This window comes from Cygnus olor, chromosome 2, assembly GCF_009769625.2.
Source record: "Cygnus olor isolate bCygOlo1 chromosome 2, bCygOlo1.pri.v2, whole genome shotgun sequence".
NCBI classification, from domain to species: domain Eukaryota; kingdom Metazoa; phylum Chordata; class Aves; order Anseriformes; family Anatidae; genus Cygnus; species Cygnus olor.
The window spans coordinates 50,773,146-50,795,494 of NC_049170.1; the positions used below are offsets into that span (position 1 = coordinate 50,773,146).

Below are 22,349 nucleotides of genomic sequence, written 5' to 3' on the forward strand. Positions count from 1 at the left end.
TATTATTTTTAAGTATTTAAGACATAAAAGAATCCTACCAGATACCCTGGGAGAGCTGACAAAATCTGCACAGAATATACCATGGGCTGTGCCTGCTGTAAATATCTGTATACATTTCCATACATCTTTCACCTTGTGACATATATTTCTTTTTAAAAACACAGAATATATAGTCACAGAAGAACCCCTCTCACATTTTTCCCTTAAGAAAACATTTAAACTTTAGGAAGAGAGTGAATGCCTTTTGCTAAAGTAAGTTCACGTTTTCCTAAAAACCTGTGTCAATATTAATTACTAATCTGGACTTAATACCTATGACAAGCTTAATTAAAATATCTACAAAATGTGGTAGATTGGAAAAATAGTTATAATGAGACACTAAACAAGAATCGAAGTTCCAAATTTCCTCGATGAGTCAGGAAATGCCCAATACATACATACCTTACCCCTTCCATTTAAATATATGTGTATATTCATTTTTATGTATTTGGTTTAGAGATGGAAACAAGAAAATGAAGAGGAGAAAATGCACTAGGTTTTGGAATCAGTAAGAGAAACATCTGACACTGAATACTTCCTTAAGGATAATCAAGTAGAGATCACATTGTTTCAGTATCACTTCTATCCCATTATGAAACTGACAATTTCAAATATCAATATGCGCTTCTCCCTCTGATAACTGCACATATAAGAGTGAGATCCTCCCAAAGAAGCAAAAATGCTAGCACTGATCTCTGCCTGCTTTCAACTGTTGGGTAATACCACTTCTGCCCTCCCTCCCCACCCCTAACCCCCATTTTTTTCTACTCACCTTTTCCTCTCCATGAAATTTTCTGCATATATCAGAAATTATCTGACCAAAGAGTACCTCACATAGGAGGAATAACCGGTCTTCAGGAAGATGCACTTTTTCTAAAACATAGGACAAAATCTTCATTTGCTATTTCAGGATATTATCTATTTATAAAATCCAACACCACATGATAGAACAAAAGCATATTTACCACAGTCCTTGAAAATACTTAGCTACTGAAATATTTTCCAAGTCTCTGTGCACACTTCAGTGCTCTTTCCAGGGTATTTGTAATTTAAAAAAAAAGAAAAAAAATCCTCTTACTTTTACAGACTCTAGTTCCTCAAAGCTGTTAAGGAAATGCTTTTTTTAGTGGTGCATTTATCCATAGAACCAAAAATATGCAAATATTTAAACCAAGTTCCTATTTCTCTTATTTCTTACTTGTTAACAGTAAAATTGCAGCTTTCTGATGTTCATTTTACTGTTTATTGCTTTTTATTAAAAATGTGTGATACAAATATAATACTTAAAACAACACAAATAATTACCCAGTCCACTAGTGAGTTCCACTGTGGCATGCCTACCCTAAGTAAATTCTTGAAACTTGTTCTTTAGACTGATAAATGATCAACTGAAATCAGAATTTTATGCTAAACAGCTCTCTGAGTGTAGCAGAACATGGTTGTTGGAAATTAATTAAGAGATAAAAGCAAATGTATGGGAAAATAAGCAAAATACATAGACTTGTTTAAATCACTAGGTCTTCAGCTTTTGGAGTAACATTCAACATGTCTCAGAATCAAGCATACCTTTTCTTGAAGCTAAGAGAGCATTTCAGTGATTTTTTTTATTACAGTAAATGCATCCTATGTATCAAAGTCAACAAATGCACCACTTGCATGATGTAATACATCTCCATTTGGACAGAACTGTAGCTTACAGCTTTGGAAATTCGGCCAACTATGGCCCAATATGTAAATCTACTATCCTAGAATTGGAACAGGACTGAAACTGGACAGACAGAAGAAGCTGTCACAACTGTTCAAATCCTCAGATGTACAGCAATGCTCCCAGGAATCCATTCAAAAGGTTTTTTGGAGGGAAGATTCCCCTTATTTGTTTTTAACAAAACCGAATTTGTCTTAAAATCACTAGTTTTCTAGCTCTGAAAAATGGAAGTTGTATTTTAGCAATAGGAGAAATAATATTGCAGCCACACGATATGAAATGCTGAACCAGCACAGGCTCACTCTGCCACTTCACATTTATACAAAAAGTTTGTAGGATATCTTTGTCCTAACAGATGTCAGTTCACTATCATCCATCCTCCACCAACCAATTAAATCTAGCCAGTGTAAGTACCATTACAGAGTACATAACAGATAATTCAACTAAAGTGATATAATGCAGTTATGTGTGATCAGGATCAAATTTATACTGCCAACTCTGAGGATCTCAGCAGAAGAGAGACATGGACCTGTTAGAGCAAGTCCAAAGAAGGGCCACAAAGACGATCAATGGGCTGGAGCACCTCTCCTCTGAAGACAGGCTGAGGGAGATGGGGTTGTTCAGCCTGGTAAAGAGAAGGCTCTGGAGAGACTTTATAACAACTTTCCAATACCTAAAGGGAGCCTGCAGGAAAGCTGGAGGGGGATTCTTTGTGAGGGAGTGGAGTGAGAGGACAAGCAGGAATGGCTTTAAACTAAACAAGGATAGACTTAGGATGGTGAGGCACTGGAAGAGGTTGCCCAGAGAAGCTGTGGATGCCCCATCCTTGGAAGTGTTTAAGGCCAGGTTGGATGGAGCTTTGAGCAACCTGGTCTAGCAGGAGGTGTCCCTTCCCATGACAGAGGGGTTGGAACTAGATGATCATTAAGGTCCCTTCCGACCCAAACCATTCTATGATTCAATAAGTTATTTGATAATATACAGTTATGGCCTTGGTGAAGACAGAGATACATGCTTCAAACAGCTTCAAGTATCAGGACCAATATGCACAAGCTAACATTTACTTTGTTCTTTGCGAATTCCCCCATTTCTTTTGTGAACATTACCTGGAATTCTACTTGGGATTCACACTTCATATTTCATGATGCACTCGGGTGTGTCATCCTAAAGGACAAAAAATAATTTCTGAAACACATCCTGCCATTTTATTTTATGTCTACTTCTGAAATGGTATGAAACCACACTAGTACTTAAATTAAAAGTCAACTAAAAATTTCCCAGATATTTTCACATTTTTATTTCTTCACATGGAAACATTTTCCCTTATGTTCTTATCTATTTTTACCACCCTTCATGCAGAGATCACAGTAAGAAAACATCCAATCCCCATTTTGCTGTTTCTGCTGAGACAACCATTTGGAGAGAATGTTGTTTAAATTCTCCTGTTCCCTAAATGAAGAAGAGGGAGAAGAAAAGCCCTTGTTTTACAGAATCCTTGGAAATCACTTGAATTTTCATGGATATTGCAAGGATTAATTAGGAAAAAAACAAAAAACAAAAAACATTTGAAACCATCTAGATTGAAAAAAAATATTGTTGATGATCTGATGATCTTCCTCAGAATGTATTTTCCACATTTGAATCATTAAAGTGCTCTAAGGATTTTTTTTTTGATCCAGATCAAACAGTTTTGTTTATTTCCAAAGACAACCACTAAATTAAGTTGAATGGTTAACTTTGTAAACTATTCTGTAGCAGGAAGACAAATATATATTTTTTTGTTGTTACTTTGACTCTGATTCACATAAACAAATTAGGAACACAGAAAACTTTTCTTTCAGAGTCTATCAGAAGAATCAAACATTCAGATCACATATAGGGATTTTACACGCAAACTGAGTTTTGCATGCTCAGTCATCTGCATACGAAACACAGAGATCATCTTTTAAAAACATAGCCTAAAATTTTGAGTTTCGAATTTCTACATTAACTAATGTTCTGTTATTAAACATACTTCCAGCTCAGTAAAAGACAAAATGAGGTAGTATTGCCCATTTTTCAATTCCCCTTTTTAAAAAGAACTATTCTGCAAGGAACTGGTACACTGAAAAAATAAAAATAATAATAATTCCTCTGTAATAGATATTAATCAGCCACAACAATTTGCATACCTCTAAAACTTTAAACTATATATAAAATGGGATGGGAATATCTGATTTTTCAATACTGATCAATAGTTTTTAATCAAAATGCAAGTCTAACTCATGGTCTGCCACATGCTATGAGGCAGATAGATAAGATTATTGAGAAATGATCACTGAATGCTGTTATCTGTAATTTTGATCTATCACATGTAAAGTCTATGAAGCTCTAGTAATGATCTAAAAACTATGAATATATATAAGCCTGCATATACCAAGTCCTTCTTTTGGCATATTGTTTATACTTGTTGGTAACAGCCTAATAATTTTGTTTCCAGAAAAGTTCTTGAAGATAAAAAGTGTGACAATTTAGAAAATATCTATTCAATTCTTAAGGCAAAAGTGAAAGACAGGACATGGAAACATACAGCTCATCATAGCCATTTTGTAGTACCTTAAGTTGTTCTAGTAGCATTCCGCTCAATACTGATTCCTCCAGTTATTTGCAGTGCTGTCCTGAGGTACTGTCAGAATTAGGATGCTATTTGGGGCTAGGATCAGCTACCTTTACCAATTTGTAAGGAACATTAAGAGAGGAATTGTCTAGATTAGTCTTTTGGGGGATATAAAAAGGGCAGTTTCAAAAGGAAGAGGAGAGCATTCTCAGATACTTTTAAGTTTTTCTCAACTTTTAAACAGAACCCAATTTCTAATTGATAAAAGAAAATTATTATTTTGACCTATTTATTTTTGGTTATTGTATCTTTTCCTTCTTTTCCTCTTCTATTCTCTTCTCTCATCTTTCTTTTCTCCTTTTTTTTTCCCCTTTTTCTTTTCAGTAATAGTAAGGAGCTTTATTTAAAGTGTAGGCCTGGGAATCAGGAATTTTTCCTCCTTTTTGTGCAACTATGAATAAACAACTTCTACATCAGTTCTCACAGCTGATAAAAGAAGTTTACTTTATATTTACCTGATTTACAGAGAGTTTCTTCCCTCCTTCTGCCTGTTTTAATGAGAATTTCAGTCCATTCACATTTGTAAAGTATTTCAGGATTTCAGGATGAAAGGCATGAGAAAAACAACATATATTATTATGTGGTAGAATGATTTAATTAAAACATCATGCAATGGTTTAATATAAACCACTCCACAATCTGTATTTAAGGTGCTTGTCTTCCTCTATAGAGCAAGAGACAGATTTTTCTAGAACATAAGTCATATGAGGATCTTGACTTTAGCTGATGCTGTTAGGCCTGAGAAAAGCTTCTCTCTCCAAAAATGGTAGAGTTTACCTGCTGCCTTTGTGAGGGTCCTCCTTTGTTACCTGATATTAAGTCTATACCTTATTTTGGTATTACCTACTAACCCCCCAAAATACCAAGAAAAGCAGACTGGTAAATGAAAGAGCAAATGATGGGTTTAGAAATAGTCATTCCTTTTATTCACAGAATTCTTCCAACATTATAAGGCACAAGAATTTTTCAAGCCCACCTGTAATCTCATTGGGTAAGAAGATGAATTAAATCAAGAGCTTAAACCTGTGTTTTAGAAGACGGCTGTTTTTCTACCATCCATTCTAGAGTTTTGTCTGTGGCCCTTTTCTAATTTTATTGCCTTCATCAGATTGTCACTATTTTCAGATGCAGGCAGCTACTTCATTTACTCAGTAGTTTACAAAACAGATCCAGACTCTGAGCAGAATAAACTGTTCTAGCAATCATCCTAGATCTTAGTAGATGTAGGCTACTTGCCGATGGTTTACTGATTAAGCATCTTCTATTATTGTTTCCCAAGGAATGCCTTCCATGGTTTACCCTCTATATGCTCTACCTTTCTTCTCCTTTGTTTGTCACTGCTTCAAAAAACATGTCCATAGTTATGAAATAATGAAGGATTTGGGATTACACAAATACCTGTTCCACAAGTACAGAACAAGTTGTCTAAAGGCAAGAAAATTCATTAATGCTGTATAGCTTATTCATTATAATCATCTAATTTAGGTCTTTTCATGGGTAAATGGATCTGAGAAACAGATGAGAGATTACACATTTGCTAACGTATTCATACAGGTGAGCCTCACACAACAAGAAAACAGGGCCAACCTGTTAAGGCTAGTTTGTAGATTACCACAGACACATCAGATGTGGAAACAAATCCCACTGATTACGACAGCATGTGTTTTGAGTATGGTAGAAAATGTACATCTTTTACGCAAAGAGTTTTCATGTATAGAAAATAATCTTAGGGTTTCTGATTTGTTTTTGTTCTTTAAATAATGCTGATTTAATCATTAAACTTTATGATTAAACAGTAAACATGCAACCTCCTCTTCGTTGTTACACATTATTACTTTTTTAATATAAGAACTGCCCCTGTTTCTCTAAACATACCTCATCCTGAGGACCAGTTATATCATGACTATGTAATCTCTTTCTTAACTGTATGAATCTATATACCCAGGATGTCATATCTATAACTTTACATATAATGACCTGTCTTTCCAGAAGCCCCCATTATCCTTCTCTAGACAATTTATGCTGTTTCTTTTACTGTCGACATTGTATTGTTCCCCTTCCCCAAATAGTCAGAATTTTAACATTGGAAGGCTGAACATTGGAAAGCTGAAGAGACAAGGAAGGATGAAAAGACAGCTGTGGGAAGGGCGAACAACAAGCTACAAACATTGTGGATACCTGCCTCAGAATTGACAACTAGAGCTTTCTAGGAACAGTGGCATTTTCAGGGCAAAATTTTGGCATTCTCTTCATCAAACCATACTCAGGATCCCACAACTGAAATTGTTAATGAAATTCCCTCTCACAGTTACAAATAATAAAAAAAATACTGAATATGAATGTGGAAGAAAGGCAATTTGATGTTTGTAATTATCGAGGTAAACTCCACGACCTGTTGAATGTATGCAAAATGGACCCCGGATGGTGTATATAAATCTGGTATGTGCAGAAAATAAGAACAAGTATTGAGACTTCTTTCAGGTGGAGCAAGTCATCCTACAGGATCTCTACCATGAGCACCAAGGGGGCTTCATTGAAAGGTAAGACTTTAGCCATTCACGTGTCGATAACTTTTATGTGTTTTTTGTTTGTTTGTTTTTTACTTTAGATTGAATTTGGAAGTAACTGACAGGTAACAACTCTAGAAACTGAGGTCTTCTAAGACATTCAGTTTTTGAGTAATGGTGAAACTTGTCTCCGCTTCAAATGTTTAGTGTTCAAACCTTGGAATTAGCACGCAGTTTGATCCCTTTTTTACTCAGTTTTTGATCTCTTAAGACTACCTTTGCACTGAGCAGTGTCACTGAAATTTGGTTTGCAGGTTATGACATCTGCACAAAAAAGACTGGATCCAGACTGCTTTGCTACTCACAACACTACTCAGAAGGCAATGACTTAAACTCATTATCATCAGAGTCCAGAAGCAGTCTAGTAATTTTGAAGTAAATGGTTTTATAACTACTCTCAAGTTTCTTCAAGTCTTCTTATTAATAGAATTATTGCCTAGAACACTGTTCTAACTTCAGGACATTGTTCATGGGGGAGGATGATGGTTTACTTTAACATTGTACAAATGGGTCACCTTTCTTGAACTGAGAGATAAAAGGAAGCCTGTCACATGATAAAATTCAGGAGAGCTCTGGTGATATATGGAGTCTATTTTAATTTTGCATCAGTGGTGATTCTAGTGAACCAATGCATGTAGCAGGCCAATTTCCAGAACTAAAACCTTCAGAGCTCAGAATAGCGTCTTTTGTTTATCAAATATTTACTTTTAAAGCTTTCCATTGTCTTTCTGTGCATATTTTATTTTGCTGAATAGAACACTTGACCCTGTCAATGTTAAAGCTTTTAAAAATATAAGGTTTCATCTTTTCAATAATGAGAAGTCTTCAGTATCAGTGTAGAAGTTCTTCAGAAATGCCAAATATTCTGTTTTCTTAACAGTAGGTAATTTAGGGTTAAACTCTAAATAGCAAAACAGCACAGCTGCTAAATCCTTTGAAGGAACTCCCAGGACAATCAGAACCTTAAAAGAGTGACCTAACCACCTTTCCACAAAAGTAATTTAAACTCCAAATGTTAGCAAAGAAGAAAAGGATTTGTGGGAGGAGAAGAAACAAACAATAAAATAAAATATTTTCCAAACTTATATATCTGTGCAAATATAACTATGTATCTATATTTACACAGTGAAGAAGTTTGATTTTCTTTCTTCCATTTATCACTGTATAATAAAGTCAGGCACAATAGGGAGAGACTTTTGAATACAGTGTACTGTAACACAGGTTACTGTGTCTGCTCAATCTCTGTAGGGTGTTTTGCCGTATATCCAGGATGATGGAGGGGAGGAAGGATAATTGAATGACCATGCTTCCCTCCTCTATTCATTTTCAAGAGTCAGCACAGAAGATGCTGTGAGCAGAGCCAACATTATCCTGCATCCTGTTTGGTTACATCCGCCTCTGATAGCTACTTCTAAATGCACGTGTCAATATTTCCATCCTGGTTTGTTCTAAACAGGTTTGTTGCTGGTGGTCCTTCTGGTGTCCAACATGCTCCTGACAAAGGAAGGAGTGACCTCCTTGCCTATCTGCCCCAATGGATCTTCCAACTGCCAAGTTTCCCTTGGGGAACTTTTTGACCGTGCGGTTAAACTCTCACACTACATCCACTTCCTCTCTTCAGAAATGTTCAATGAATTTGTAAGTACTTTGTCTTTTCCTGAGAGAGAGAACATATAAAAATCCAATTCAGTATTTTTTTAAGCACAAACGTATGTTACTGTATGAAAGCCTTCAATAAGTAAACAAATATAACTGCTGCACAGGCAGTGATAGTCCCAATGGTGACCAAATCTGCTTATAGTGCTGACCATTGCTAAGATCCCCAATGCTTCTATTAAAAAATAGTATTTTCCCATTATTCTTTATCTATGGGACAAGTTTGTGTCTCAAGTTGGTTTTCACTCTAAATACCGGAAGCCTTTGATATTTACAGCATAAAACAGTGATAAAAACAATGGAACAATTACTTAATATAGTCTTTGAATTGCAGCTCTTCTTATTTATATCAATAATGCCTCTCCTTGCTGATCTGCAGGATGAACGCTATGCTCAGGGTCGGGGTTTCATTACAAAAGCTGTTAATGGCTGCCACACTTCCTCCTTAACCACTCCTGAAGACAAGGAGCAAGCTCAGCAGATTCACGTAAGTCGCATTCCTAATGTCATTCAGCGTGAGATAGAGCAGAGGGGAAAAAAAAAAAAAAAAAAAAAAGGATGGGAAACCAATAGAGAGGTAGCAGACAGATGGAAATCAGCCCATTCAGAGTAAAAAAGCCAGGAAGAAAAAAGCACTGAAAAAAGACATTTGCAGATACTAAGCTACCGACTATACAGAATATACAAGTCCAGTAACACTTATTTTCCTTTTCTTTTCCTATATGTTGCATTGTCATTGCATCTTATTTCCAATTACAATATAACTTGCTTTCATGGAGCAAAGCCAGTTATTATATTTGTACAGTACTCAGAATACTAGATCCTTTGAGCATTATTTTTGAACACCTTATAGACACTTATTAACAAACATAAAAATTCATTGGCTATATAATAGGCAGAGGTAAAGGGTTTCCCAGGAACTGAAGACATTGATGCTACTTAACAAATGCTAAACAGCTACCCTAACCTTTCCTTACAAAGAGGCAAAAGTGGTCACATTATTGGCCATATACAAAGACCCTAGTGTAAAATACTGCAAACTACTTGCAAAAAGAAACCTGATAAATACATAAATTTAATAACAAACTTAGACAAAGATGAAGACAGTCTTCTTCAGCTTAGCTCACAGACTGAATTTGAAAATACTCTGTAGAAAAAAAGTAAGCACAGGTGTATGAATATGTGTGTGCCAGGGAGAAATCTTAAACAGTTTCACAACAGTAATAGTTTTGCAATGGCAGTGTCACCATCTGGGTATATAAAGTCTGGTTGTGTTCAGATACAGTGTATCTAGGAAAGAAGAAATGGTTGAGGACTACCATAAACATAAGCTTTATGAGTTATTTGCTCACAAGAAAGAATAATTTTTAAAAGCAGAGAGCTAATGCTGTAAGTACCATAGTTCAAAGGGGAGGACAGATGAATTATGCAGAGGTAATAAAAGCTATTAGTGGTTTACCATAATTTGCATCTTCCATTCCATACTAAACTTGTTTAAAAATAAATAAATAAATAAATAAATTGTTGGATTTTAAAATGTTCATTAGAATCACATAAAGAGGTGTTTTTTTTTGTTGTTGTTGTTTGTTTGTTTTCCACAGAGATGAAGCACAGTTGTTCCTACTAGTTTGTAATTTGGAGAGGGTTTAAAGATATTTTCCATTAAAATGCTCTAATTGTTTGTGGTATTATTGCAAAACATTATATAAAATATCAGAAATTGCGCAGCAGTATCTAAGACAGGGCTATAGAGCACAGCCAGTGCTCGATCTTGAAATAAATTCCTAGATCTCTGCATCTGTGGACATTGCTCTAAATGCCTCCTAACACTGCCAGCATATAGCCTTGTTATTTTAACTGCCTTTTCTTAATGTGGATGATCAGCATGAAGATCTACTGAATTTAGTACTGGGAGTGCTGCGCTCCTGGAATGATCCCCTGATCCATCTGGCCTCTGAGGTACAAAGAATCAAAGAAGCTCCAGACACCATCCTCTGGAAGGCTGTAGAGATTGAGGAACAAAACAAGCGGCTTCTAGAAGGAATGGAGAAAATAGTTGGGCGGGTGAGTATTAGGTCCTTCCAGTCCTTCCAGCCTATTGATGTAAAAAAACCACATACAGTAGTAAATAAGAACAGAAACAGTGAATTCTGAGGAAAAAGGGGGATACAACATAGCTGAAAAGTTCTCAGATTCAGTTATAATTCTTTCTGCTATCTCGTGATTTCTAAAGAGACAATGTGATGTGATTTGTCTAGCATAATCCAGCATATTCCCAAACCCGCTTCAAGGGGAAGTGTAATCATCAGGACTGGAAATCTTCATTTTATCTTTAAGCATTTGAATTTGCAAATTTTTGTAGGCTGTTTCTGTTTTTTCACATACACATATTTATATGTACATATAAGCTTATTTATACATGTCTGTATACATATAGGTATTGTATATAGCTTTCAGAAATGGATAATGTGTTTAAAATTGTTCTTGAAGTCTGGCCTATTGCAAAGATGTGGCACACAACAAAATATCTTTCATTTCTCTTTTCCTATCATATTGTTTCTTCAAAACTGTGGCTCTGACTCGGTTCCCCCTACACTTGGAGGGTTAGACAGCAAGGCTGTTTTTTGACAAAACCCATACTCAAATACCCCTCGCTATCAGTAATTGATTGAAAGCTTTACTGAATAAAATCAACTCTGGCTTGTTTATTTTTAAAGGGGCCTCTGGCAGTCCCTATATATCATTCTGTCAGTGAGCAATATGTTAATAAGAGGTTCTGACTTTACTGGCTTTTGCTTAGGCTAGGAACAGTTGGACAGCATTAACAGTACCACCATCTCTGTATCCACCACGTTCCAATGGGTCACTCTTGGTCTCTCTCTTTCAGTTTGGTGACTACTTACTCAGAAACCTTATCCCATCCAGGCCCTCAGTGCATTTATCAGTGCATTTATCAGTGTAATCAAGCACATCTCTATCCCATATTCAGGTGGGGATCCAAGATAACAGTAGAAGTCAGGTGCCATTGCAGTTACCCTGTCACCACCTCCTCATTCACATTGTTTACGGAACAGAGTTGAACATGAGGTTGGCAAATGCATTAGTGTCAAACCATGTTTTTGAGTGACTGCAGGTCTATTTTTCTTTTTTACCAGTTGCATAAACTAAGTGAGAGAGGCTGCGCAGATATACTCCTGTGTGCTTTCATGAAGTATAACTGATGGGAAATAAAAAAGATTCACAAGTACCAATAGGCACAGATTTCTTTCCTACTATGAAAGGTAGATTTCTGTGATGTGAGAAAATGAACGATTGCTTCTTTCAAATGAGGTGATCTAAACCAATCTTCACCTCAGATACTAAGTTATTACACAAGTTCCTACATGTAGCTTTCTAACATTAGAGGTCAGTATATCACTCACGGCTTTTTTTTTTTTTTAATGGAATATGAGGTACAATACATCTGAAGATGTATTGTTGAAAGATTTGCCAGCTAGCATGCTCTTCAGGCTGCCTGTTATCAGAGAGACAACCTAAGAGATGGGCTGAGACAAAGCTGGAGAAACAAGTTTTGAAAGCAAGTGCTTACGACTTTAAGGTGGAGGAAACCAAAAGAAGTAGATGCCACTGATGAGTCCATGCATAAAGGAAGGTTTGACTTCTCTGCAAAGTCAGATTCCACCAGACACTGGTTAACACATTAGATCTCTTAGAACACTGTCAGCTGAGCTTCTTACATATTTTAGGGAAATAAACTGAAAAATCTGATTGAAATTCACTCAAAATCCGCATGAAGATATAAAACATTATACAGAATAATGCAAACCATAACAGAAAAGACTTGATGAGCCGTACACTACTATCTAGCATTCCTCAAGGCCAGTATTTCTTAATTCTCTGTCCTACATCCAGTCAGATTCATTATTATCTACTACGGTATCATTTTGTGCCTTTAGGTTCATTCTGGCGACATTGGAAATGAAGTTTATTCTCAGTGGGAAGGCCTTCCATCCTTACAACTTGCTGATGAGGACTCCAGACTCTTTGCCTTTTACAACCTGCTGCATTGCCTCCGCAGAGATTCCCACAAAATTGACAACTATCTCAAGGTTTTGAAGTGCCGCCTAATACATGATAGCAATTGCTAAGTACTCCTGGGCTTCATCGCTTACTAAAATCATTCATCATGGTATTCTTGTTGCTTTGCCACTTTTCATTGCAAACTTTACGAAAAGTCACACTGTACAGTGTCAGGATCATCAGTAACTTTCAGGCATGTTTGTGTGAATTCTGGCTGCAACTGTCAGTATCATTTATGTTGGTGTTTTAAAATGTTATAAATTACTTGTATGACAAGAATACACTTTTCTGTCTGATCTCTTTACCCAGTAGCATTTCAGTGATAACTATATCATGCATATACAAATAAAAATATTATTAAATCCAAAACCACATAACACCAAGTGGTATCAATGAATGAAAAATAGCTAGGATGGCTTACACCTTTAGCAATAGCTTCTCCTTTTGGATCTCAGTCTCCAGTTACTGATACATGACAGGATATCTTGCTTCCATTTCTGTCTACACCCCACCCCATTCCCACCCCCTCAAACAAAACAAAACAAAACAAAAAGAGAGAAATAGAGCTAAAAGAGGTGGAACATCAAAAAGCAAATTTTTCACCTAGATTACCCTAAACTAAAAGAAATCTAACCTGGCTCAGATAGTCATTGATTCCACAAATAGTCTGCAGATTAAAAAAAAAAAAAAAAGTGGCATTTATGGCACTTTAGGGACAGATCCAGATATTTCTATTTCTGTACTGACTGTCTGGGGAAGAAGCATTTCCAAAGTCTCACTACTTTTAAAGTACTACCTGAGGAACCAATACATTTTAATCAGTAGTCCCAATAGGAAATGCAAAGCATCCACTCAGGATCTTATCCACCTACTCTTCACATTCCTCACAAGTGGTGTGATGGTTGCAGTTGTTTAGAAAACTTTCAAGCTATAAACAGGCACTTGCTGAACTAAGCTGTCTGCTGTCCCGAACCCAAAGCATCTCCATTCATTTTGCATTTAGTCACACTTAGTTCTCCAAGTTTTCATTTTGAAACAGTGATGTTAACCATCAGAAAATTGGAGATACCAAAAAAATTGACTACTTCTAAAAAAAAAAAAAGCTTCAAGGAAGAAGCAAAATAGCAGCTGAAGCCATTGGCCATATCTATATACCGTCTTTGTAAGCCATAAACACACTCAGCCTTCAGTTCACCATTCAGCTCCAGCAAAGAGGAGCTTAAATTCAAATCAGCTTCTCAGGTGTTCGGCTTCCCACTAGACAAGCCTGCTGCATTGCTCCTGCTAAGCCAGGTGGGAGGAAGAGGAGATGAATTTGAGGACTTAAGCCTCACATTACCATAAAAAAAATAAGCACAACCATAACAGCTATTTGCTACCACGTAAATATACCTATACATAAAATTTACATAGTAGTAAATACCTATTATGTAAATAAATGTGAAATTAGATAATACCAACCGCAACAAAGGTCTAATTTCAACCAATTCTGAGGGAAGTAAAAGGGAAAAAAAACTCATATATATATATACACATATGTATTATTTTCTTTTATCTATTCATATTTTCAATCACTGATTGCCTCAGACTTTATCGAGATAAGTATAGACTGAGCCCACTGTTAATGTATATAAAATCACCTGTGCCACAAACAAATTCCTTGTTAGACAAGTCATAAATGCCAACTTTCATAAACTCTGAACAGAACAAAACTTGGGACATGTGCAACATCAGTTTAACAACACACAGATGTACAACATGACAATAAAGAAATCAAATGGGTAAAATTTGCCAAGCAAAATGCAAGTGCACTGACTAGAATTTAGTATGATCATAATATTCCACTTTCTCTTAAAATGCCAAGGGGGGTGGGGGGGGTGGGAAGCATTTTGAAGGGGAAAAAAAGAAAAGACAAAAAACTCCTTTGTAATTATCACAAGTGCTTAGAATTACAGTGAGAGTTCTTATTCAGAAGAAAACATGAATAATGGGACTACTCTGTATTGAGCTGGGAAAACGATTATGTCTCACTGAGTAAACTCCTACCTCAGAATCTCTTTAGAATTCAAAAGCAACTTGATTAATAGGGCAGACAGTCATGATTTTACACTTAAACGACCAGATCTAAAACAATTACTTTCATTAACCGTTTAAAAATTACAGTGCTAAAACAACTGTTTAAAACTTGCATGTACTGGCTTTATTGTAGCTTGTTCTACTACACATGCAAGTTTTTAATTTCATAAAGAAGCACAGAAGAGAAAGGGAAAAAATATTCTAAACAACTGAAAAGCTATCTGGTTCACAGCTGTTTAGCTAAAGGGGTATTTAGAGCTGATCTGGTTAATATTCTGAGTCATCACAGCTGTCAAAGAGACAGAAAGATGCTGAACCCCATGAGCACACTCAAAGATACACCTTCATTGTCAAGTGTCCTAGCACAGACAATGCCTTCAGAATGCAGTTGCTACTCTGAATGTTCAGACCACAATACAGGCAATTGGCAATTCTCTTATTCAGTTGCTAATAAGAACAATACATTCTTATCTCACTAATATTTTGTTAATTAGCACATGTTTGTAAGACCTGAGCAACTATTGTCTTTCAACCAATAAAAAGTTACATAGCTAATCTCTTATTTTATACAAAAATGAATAGAGAACAAGGGTGTTCTTTCAAAATGAAAGAAACTGATATCAATTAGTAAGAGCTTTATTACAACTGTATTAAATTCTAACTATTCCAAGTTTTCAGCATTCAAAGTGTCCAGTTTTCTGATTACTTATTCAATACCCAAATAGGCCATATTTAAATCTATGCTGGTTTATTTACTTCTGTTCATTTAAGATGGCTTAGTAATAGGAGTAATGGCAAGGAAAGGTCCACATGAATGAAATATTGGCTCAATTCTGTTTCCTTTAAAAATGATATTCAAGCTTCCATAGATGGCACTAAATATAAGATAAGACCTTTTGACATGAAATCTAAATGGTATGAAGGTCAAAGCAATTCATCACTGGGAGCATTTGTCACTGAACACAACAGAGATATAGAGATATGCAGAATAAAAATCTAACTTGCTATTCATGACTTGTATCTAGAGTCTAGGACTATATTCAACCACTGGAGCAAACAAATAATTTTAAGGATGATTTTAAAGCCAAAGGAAGGTTTTAAAAGGGGGGGATTTTACTGACTGTATATGTCATTTGGAACCAGGCACTTAATTAGCAATGTAATGATCTCTCTCTCTCTCTCTTTCTTTTTTCTTTTTTTTTTTTTTTTTTTTTTGAAATCCTACAGAAAGTCTGCAACTGTTGAAATCCTATCAGGAAAAAAAAAAAAAGAGAGAGAGAGACTTGGCAAGGCATCTGTACAATACAGTTTACCTTCACGATATTATTTCAAAGGCAATCCACAATTCTAACAACAAGGGATAAAATGTAGAAACCACACATGCCATCTAAATTTAATTTCTGAACAACAGAAATTCTCTGAGGGCTACATTTTAAATTCAGTCTGCTTATTATAAATGAAATGTATACAAACAAATTATGTCAGAGATGTTAACTCAAGATTCATGCATGTATATAACCATATACTATAGAAATGAAAATACTAGAATAATGCATGGGAATAACATCAGAGGCACACATATTCCCAGGGAAATTACTGGGTTTACTGATCTGTGAAGCTATTTACACATATGACTATTTCTATCTTGAGCTCTTAACGACTTGTGGCTGCAAATTACTTCATGAAATCCTGAAGACTGAAGTTGACCCTCAAGATTCAATTCAATTGAAATTTAAGAGTGACTATCCATAGGTTTATATTAGTGTTAAAAAGAGGTTTAAAACTAGTTTTAAAACATAGATACCTTTTTGAAGTTTCTTATGTTGGTATCCATATATAGGAATGAAGATAAATTCAAATAAACATCAATCTACAAAAACGGTAGGAACATCAACCATGAATTTCTCTTTTTTTTTCCAAAGAACTCAATGAAACTGACATAATCACAAATGCATATCAGTGTATACCAAGAAAACCCTTGTTCCTGTGTATTCTTTCTTAAAGACTTTTTTTTCCTACAAGTTACAATGACCATCAGCTCAACACCTCAACAATATGTACTATCCTTGGGATTTTAAAGCTATATTTAGAGACATTCCCACATAACTGAACACTAAAAAAATATGCATTTTCTCACAGTGATTTTTCTTTTCATTTCATTTATTCAATTATGAGGAGGAAATGAAAACAAATGAATAATGGTGCCTAATGTCCTCTGAACCATGTTTTCTTTTGTTTGTTTCCTCACAGGTGAAAGCAGTAAAAATTGTCCTTATGTCCTTAATCTGGGGCGGGGTGGGGGGGGGGAAGTGTAGACCTCCCATTATCTTTGACTTTTTGGATTGTTTTAAGGTCCCAACATTTTCCATGGAACACAAAGAATGTTCACCAAACACAATGCCATCTTAAAGGATAATACAGAGCACACCTTTAAAAAACAAACGCTGTCACTTGTTTTGTCATTAATTCTCTTTCATACTGCCATATTTATCCTCTTTTAATCATCCAAAAAGCACTAGACTCTCATGCTAAAAACTCTGTTTTTGTGGGAAAAATGTGTTGTGATAGAATACTGCCTTCTAACCTGTGTCCAAAAGAGAATTTCAGGGTCTTATACTTTCCCTTCCCTTCCCTTCCCTTCCCTTCCCTTCCCTTCCCTTCCCTTCCCTTCCCTTCCCTTCCCTTCCCTTCCCTTCCCTTCCCTTCCCTTCCTTTCCCTTTCATACTTGCACTGAATGGTAGGGTATATCCATATTGTACAATCCACATCTTCCTATTTTTCTTCATCAGTGCACAGTAGTAACAAACTAAGTGAAAGGCGGTTATAGAAAGACTTTCGGGATCACAGAAACCCTTGGTCACTGGCTCAAGAAGAATGGATGTACAGAGATAAATGTTCATTTCCTATATATGACTGACACTGAGCCCCACTAAAATTCCTGAGGATATGCCTTGGACAGAGCCTTCTAGAAGAAATTCCTATATTTCAAAACCATTACATAAATGCTAGCAGAGACACTAGACAAAATTTGTTCAAGAACAAGTTCATTACAAACATGTCTTTACATTTTATCCAGTCTGCTATCAAAAAGTGCTTCACCATGCACAAAAAATAATTGTATTTACCATACCACTTTTTTTTTTAATAAATTATAGGGTTTTTTACACTGAAGAGTTCAGATCAATTATTAAATCATGAGTGACAATGTAAGTCATCAAAAATGTTAAGAGCATTCAGTCTAACTTATCGAAGAAGCTGCAAAACTCATATCATTTCTACCATACACCCACCACATGTTGCAAAGGAGTTTGCAGAACACTAAATACATAACTTGTACGTATTTACAAAGATTAGGAATTAGTTTGTGTGATAAATGTGTTACTCTAAAAATATGCCCACTTAGTGATGGATATTTTTTTTACGCTATCAAGCTGACTACCTCCCTGTACATTTCAGTGTTAAATAAAACAGAAGTTAGTAAAGAATAATACAATTTTTTTATGGGATTATCAGGGTGCCTAGACCCACATTCAGCAACCTGGTCACCATCACTGTACACTAAAATGGCACAAAAAAGGGTCTCTTCCCAGCAAGGTCCTGCTCTGTTTATTTATAATTCAAATAAGAAGGAAACAGAAGTGAGATATAACATAGTTCGTCTCTGTTATTCTTTTTACTCTTTTGCTAAGGTTGCTAATGTTCTTACATTGTCAGAGTATGCAGGGATGTGACAAGGAAGGTCAAGGCCCATTTGGAATTTGATCTGGCAAGGAATGTCAAGGACAACAAGAAGGGCTTCTTCAAATACGTCAGTAGAAAAAGGAAGGCTGGGGAAAATGTCGGCCTGCAGCTGAATGGAGCAGGTGTCCTGGTGACAAAAAATATGGAGAAGGCAGAGCTGCAGAAGGACTTTTTTGCTTCAGTCATTACTGCTAAGATCAGCCCTCAGGAATTTCAGACCCTGGAGACAAGAGAGGAAGTCCAGAGAAAGGAGGACTTTCCCTTGGTCAAAGAGGATCAGGCCAGAGACCATCTAAGCAGAATTGACATCCACAAATCCCTGGGCCCTGATGGAATGCACCCATGGCTGCTGAGGGAGCTGGTCGATGTTATTGCTAGGCCACTCTCCATCGCCTTTGAAAGGTTGTGGAGAACAGGTTGCCTGAGGACTGAAGGAAAGCCAATGTCACTCCAGTCTTCAAAAATGGCAAGAAGGAGGACCCAGACAACTACAGACCAGTCAGCCTCACTTCCATCCCTGGAAAGATGATGGAACAGCTCATCCTAGAGGTCATCTCCAAGCATGTGGAGGTTAAGAAGGTGATCAGCAATAGTCAGAATGGATTCAACAAGAATAAATCATGTTTAACCAATCTGATATCCTTCTATGATGAGATGACTAGCTGGGTAGATGAGGGGAGAGCAGTGTCTGTGGTCTACCTTGACTTCAGCAAGGCTTTTGACACTTTCCCATAACATCCTCATAGACAAGCTCAGGAAGTGTGGCATAGATGAGTGGACAGTGAGGTGGATTGGCAATTGGCTGGATGGTAGAGCTCAGAGGGTTGTGCTTAGTAGTGAGGAGTCTAGTTGGAGGCCTGTAACTAGTGGTGTCCCCCAGGGGTCAATACCAGGTCCAGTGTTGTTCAACTTATTCATCAATGACCCGGACGATGGAACAGATTGCACCCTCAGCAAGTTTGCTGACTACACAAAGCTGGGAGAAGTGGCTGATACCCCAGAGGGCTGTGCTGCCATTCAGAGGGACCTCAACAGGCTGGAGGGTTGGGCCAAGAGGACCAAGGGAGGTCTTACACCTAGGGAGGAATAACCCCAAGCACCACAGGCTGGGGGCTGTCCTGCTGGAGGGCAGCTCTGCAGAGAGAGACCTGGAAGTCCTGGTGGACAGCAGGCTGGCCACGAGTCAGCAATGTGCCCTTGTGGCCACGAAGGCCAACGGTATCCTGGGCTGCATTCAGAAGTGTTGCCAGAAGGTCAAGGGAGGTGATCCTCCCCTTCTACTCAGCCCTGGTGAGGCCACACCTGGAGTACTATGTCCAGTTCTGGGCTTCCCAGTACAAGAGGGACATGGAGCTACTGGAGCAAGTTCAGAAGAGGGCTACGAAGATGATTAGAGGACTGGAACACCTGTCATACAAGGACAGGCTGAGAGAGATAGGCCTGTTTAGCCTGGAAAAGAGAAGACTGAGGGGAGACCTCATCAATGTGTATAAATATGCGAGGGGAGGGTGTCAATAGGATGGAGCCAGTCTCTTTTCAGTTGTGCCCAGTGACAGGATGAGAGGCAACAGGCACAAACTGAAGCACAGGAGATTCCATCTGAATATGAGGAGGCACTTCTTTCCTGTGAGGGTGACAGAGCACTGGAACAGGTTGACCAGAGAAGTTGTGGAGTCTCCTTCTCTGGAGATATTCAAAACCTGCCTGGTTGCCATCCTGCGCAATGTGCTCTAGGTGATCCTGCTTGGCAGGGGGGTTGGAGATGATCTTCAGAGGTCCCTTCCAACCTCAGCCATTCTGTGATTCCGTGATTCTGTAGAAATAATTCCTAAAATATACAGAGAGATATTATTGCACTTACCTTTACTGGCTTCATCTTTGAAAGCACTGTACATGTTTTGTAGGATTAGGCTATAATCATAAATGACAATAGGCTCTTTATTTTGCCAGAAGATTAAAATAAGAATAGTTTTCCCCAGCAGCCATTCTTGGGAGATTTCTAGACTGATTTCACAGACAAAAAGACTTCAAATAACTCAAAAAAGTATCCAAGCTTTTTGATGATTATCTAAACCTAACTAAAACCTCACAACCTTTCGGACATTCCAACATCCTGTACCTACAGCACATGTACTATAACTTAATACTACAAAAGGTACTTGAATTAATTTAATTTGCATGGTATCTTCATGAGACCCATGCAATAGAGACCATGGGTCCTCATGTCAAATCTAATGCAATAAGAAGCTCAGCAATTCTTTAAAGTGGCTTTTGTGTTATTTGTAAGGAATCTGTTCCTCTGTGTCTCTCTTACATCAAAGTGAGAAAATAAAATGGTTCTGTTCTTTATCATATTGTACTAGAAAATACTTCATTGTATTAAAAAATTCTCATGCTCTCTCAAGGGCCATGTGAAGGAAGAAAGTGCACACAGCCTGAGTTTATTGAGAGATTAGCTTTTGATGCATGGCACCATGAAAAATGTAAAGCAAAAGCATCACAAATGGTTTGCAACAAGTTTAGGATACCCATTTATTTCTATTTTCACTTGAGATTTCATCTATGTGAAAGTAGGACTTAAGTGAATATATGACACACATAGACTCTTACAAAAGCAAATCTTAAAGCTTTTAATACAGTAGTGGGTAGTAGCATTGTTCGGCAAAAGATACTTCCTGTCCCCTAGACAACCCTCCAGCATACACGTGATTACTCACAAAAAAAAGGTTCACTGCTGCTCTGAGAGGGAAAAGGTATTTGTGTAATTATTTATATCATACGCATCACCTTGGTATCAAAGCATTACATGTTTTGTATAGTCTCTATCAAAGGGATTATGAATGCTGTCTTAGCCTAAATTAAGAGTAATGTTACGTGTCTGTTGTCACAGCATAAATCTGACCAGGAACAAAACAGCAGACTACAGCTGTAGACTGTGCTACAGTCTTGAACACACACAACACATATTAGGGAAATGGCCAAGAAACACATGGTGCTCCCCTGAGTATTCAGCATGCAATGAAAGATGCTTTTAATTGAGTTTTATCCTTAAAACCAAGTCAGCAAGACTTTATATATATATATATGACATATATTTATATATTTATATTTAATTGTAGCCAGGGCAAACTGTATGTGAACTTAGTCTTCAACATAATAGACATATAGCTGAAAGAGCCAGCACTCAAAAAGTTGTTTAAAAGATGAAACTAATTTTAATCTATATTAACATAATCAGTAAACCAAAACCCATTTTTTTTCTGTAACGTACAAAGTAGATCACATTTCAACGGTAAATTTTAAAGGCCTAAGGAAAATGTACGAGATGCATGCATCTTTCCTTGACCTCGTTATAAGCAGGTAGATATTCCCATAAATATCATAAAGCAAAGAATACCTTAAGAAAAGATTTTTTGCATTTCCCATCTCTTTCCAGTTAAAACAAAACAAAACAACAACAACAACAACAAAGAGACTTTCTGTAAAAAAATGGGGTGGGGGCAAGTTTCTTTAAAATATGCTTAACTCTTTTCTTTTCCTTCTTTTCTTTTCTTTTCTTTTCTTTTCTTTTCTTTTCTTTTCTTTTCTTTTCTTATGCAACAATCATGTAGTTGGAAAGTTCTTTGTGAACATTCTCATTTAGCAAATAAATGTCTCTTTCATTTGGTTTCAACATTCCCCTCCCCACAAATACAGTGACATTCTAAATTAAGTGATGCTTTGGAATTTCTTCCCAAGCATCAACTGAAACCAATTCTGGATTCACAATTTTCAGAAAAAAAAAATTAAGTTTTCCATGAAATTGCTGCTTTGGTAGTTAAAAACCAT

At 36.7% G+C, this 22,349-nt stretch overlaps 1 protein-coding gene and 1 long non-coding RNA gene across 2 annotated transcripts in view; one reads left to right on the forward strand and one right to left on the reverse strand.

Moving 5' to 3' along the window:
* Positions 1–22,349, reverse strand: part of LOC121065312 — a 343,045-nt gene that overhangs the window by 31,135 nt on the left and 289,561 nt on the right. The gene's annotated exons all lie outside the window — the stretch shown is intronic.
* PRL (prolactin) lies at positions 8,428–13,120 on the forward strand. The gene is made up of 4 exons (XM_040548050.1): positions 8,428–8,605; positions 9,003–9,110; positions 10,508–10,687; positions 12,580–13,120. The coding sequence occupies exons 1-4, from the start codon at positions 8,456–8,458 to the stop codon at positions 12,769–12,771; spliced, it is 630 nt and encodes a 209-aa protein (XP_040403984.1). The 5' UTR covers positions 8,428–8,455; the 3' UTR covers positions 12,772–13,120.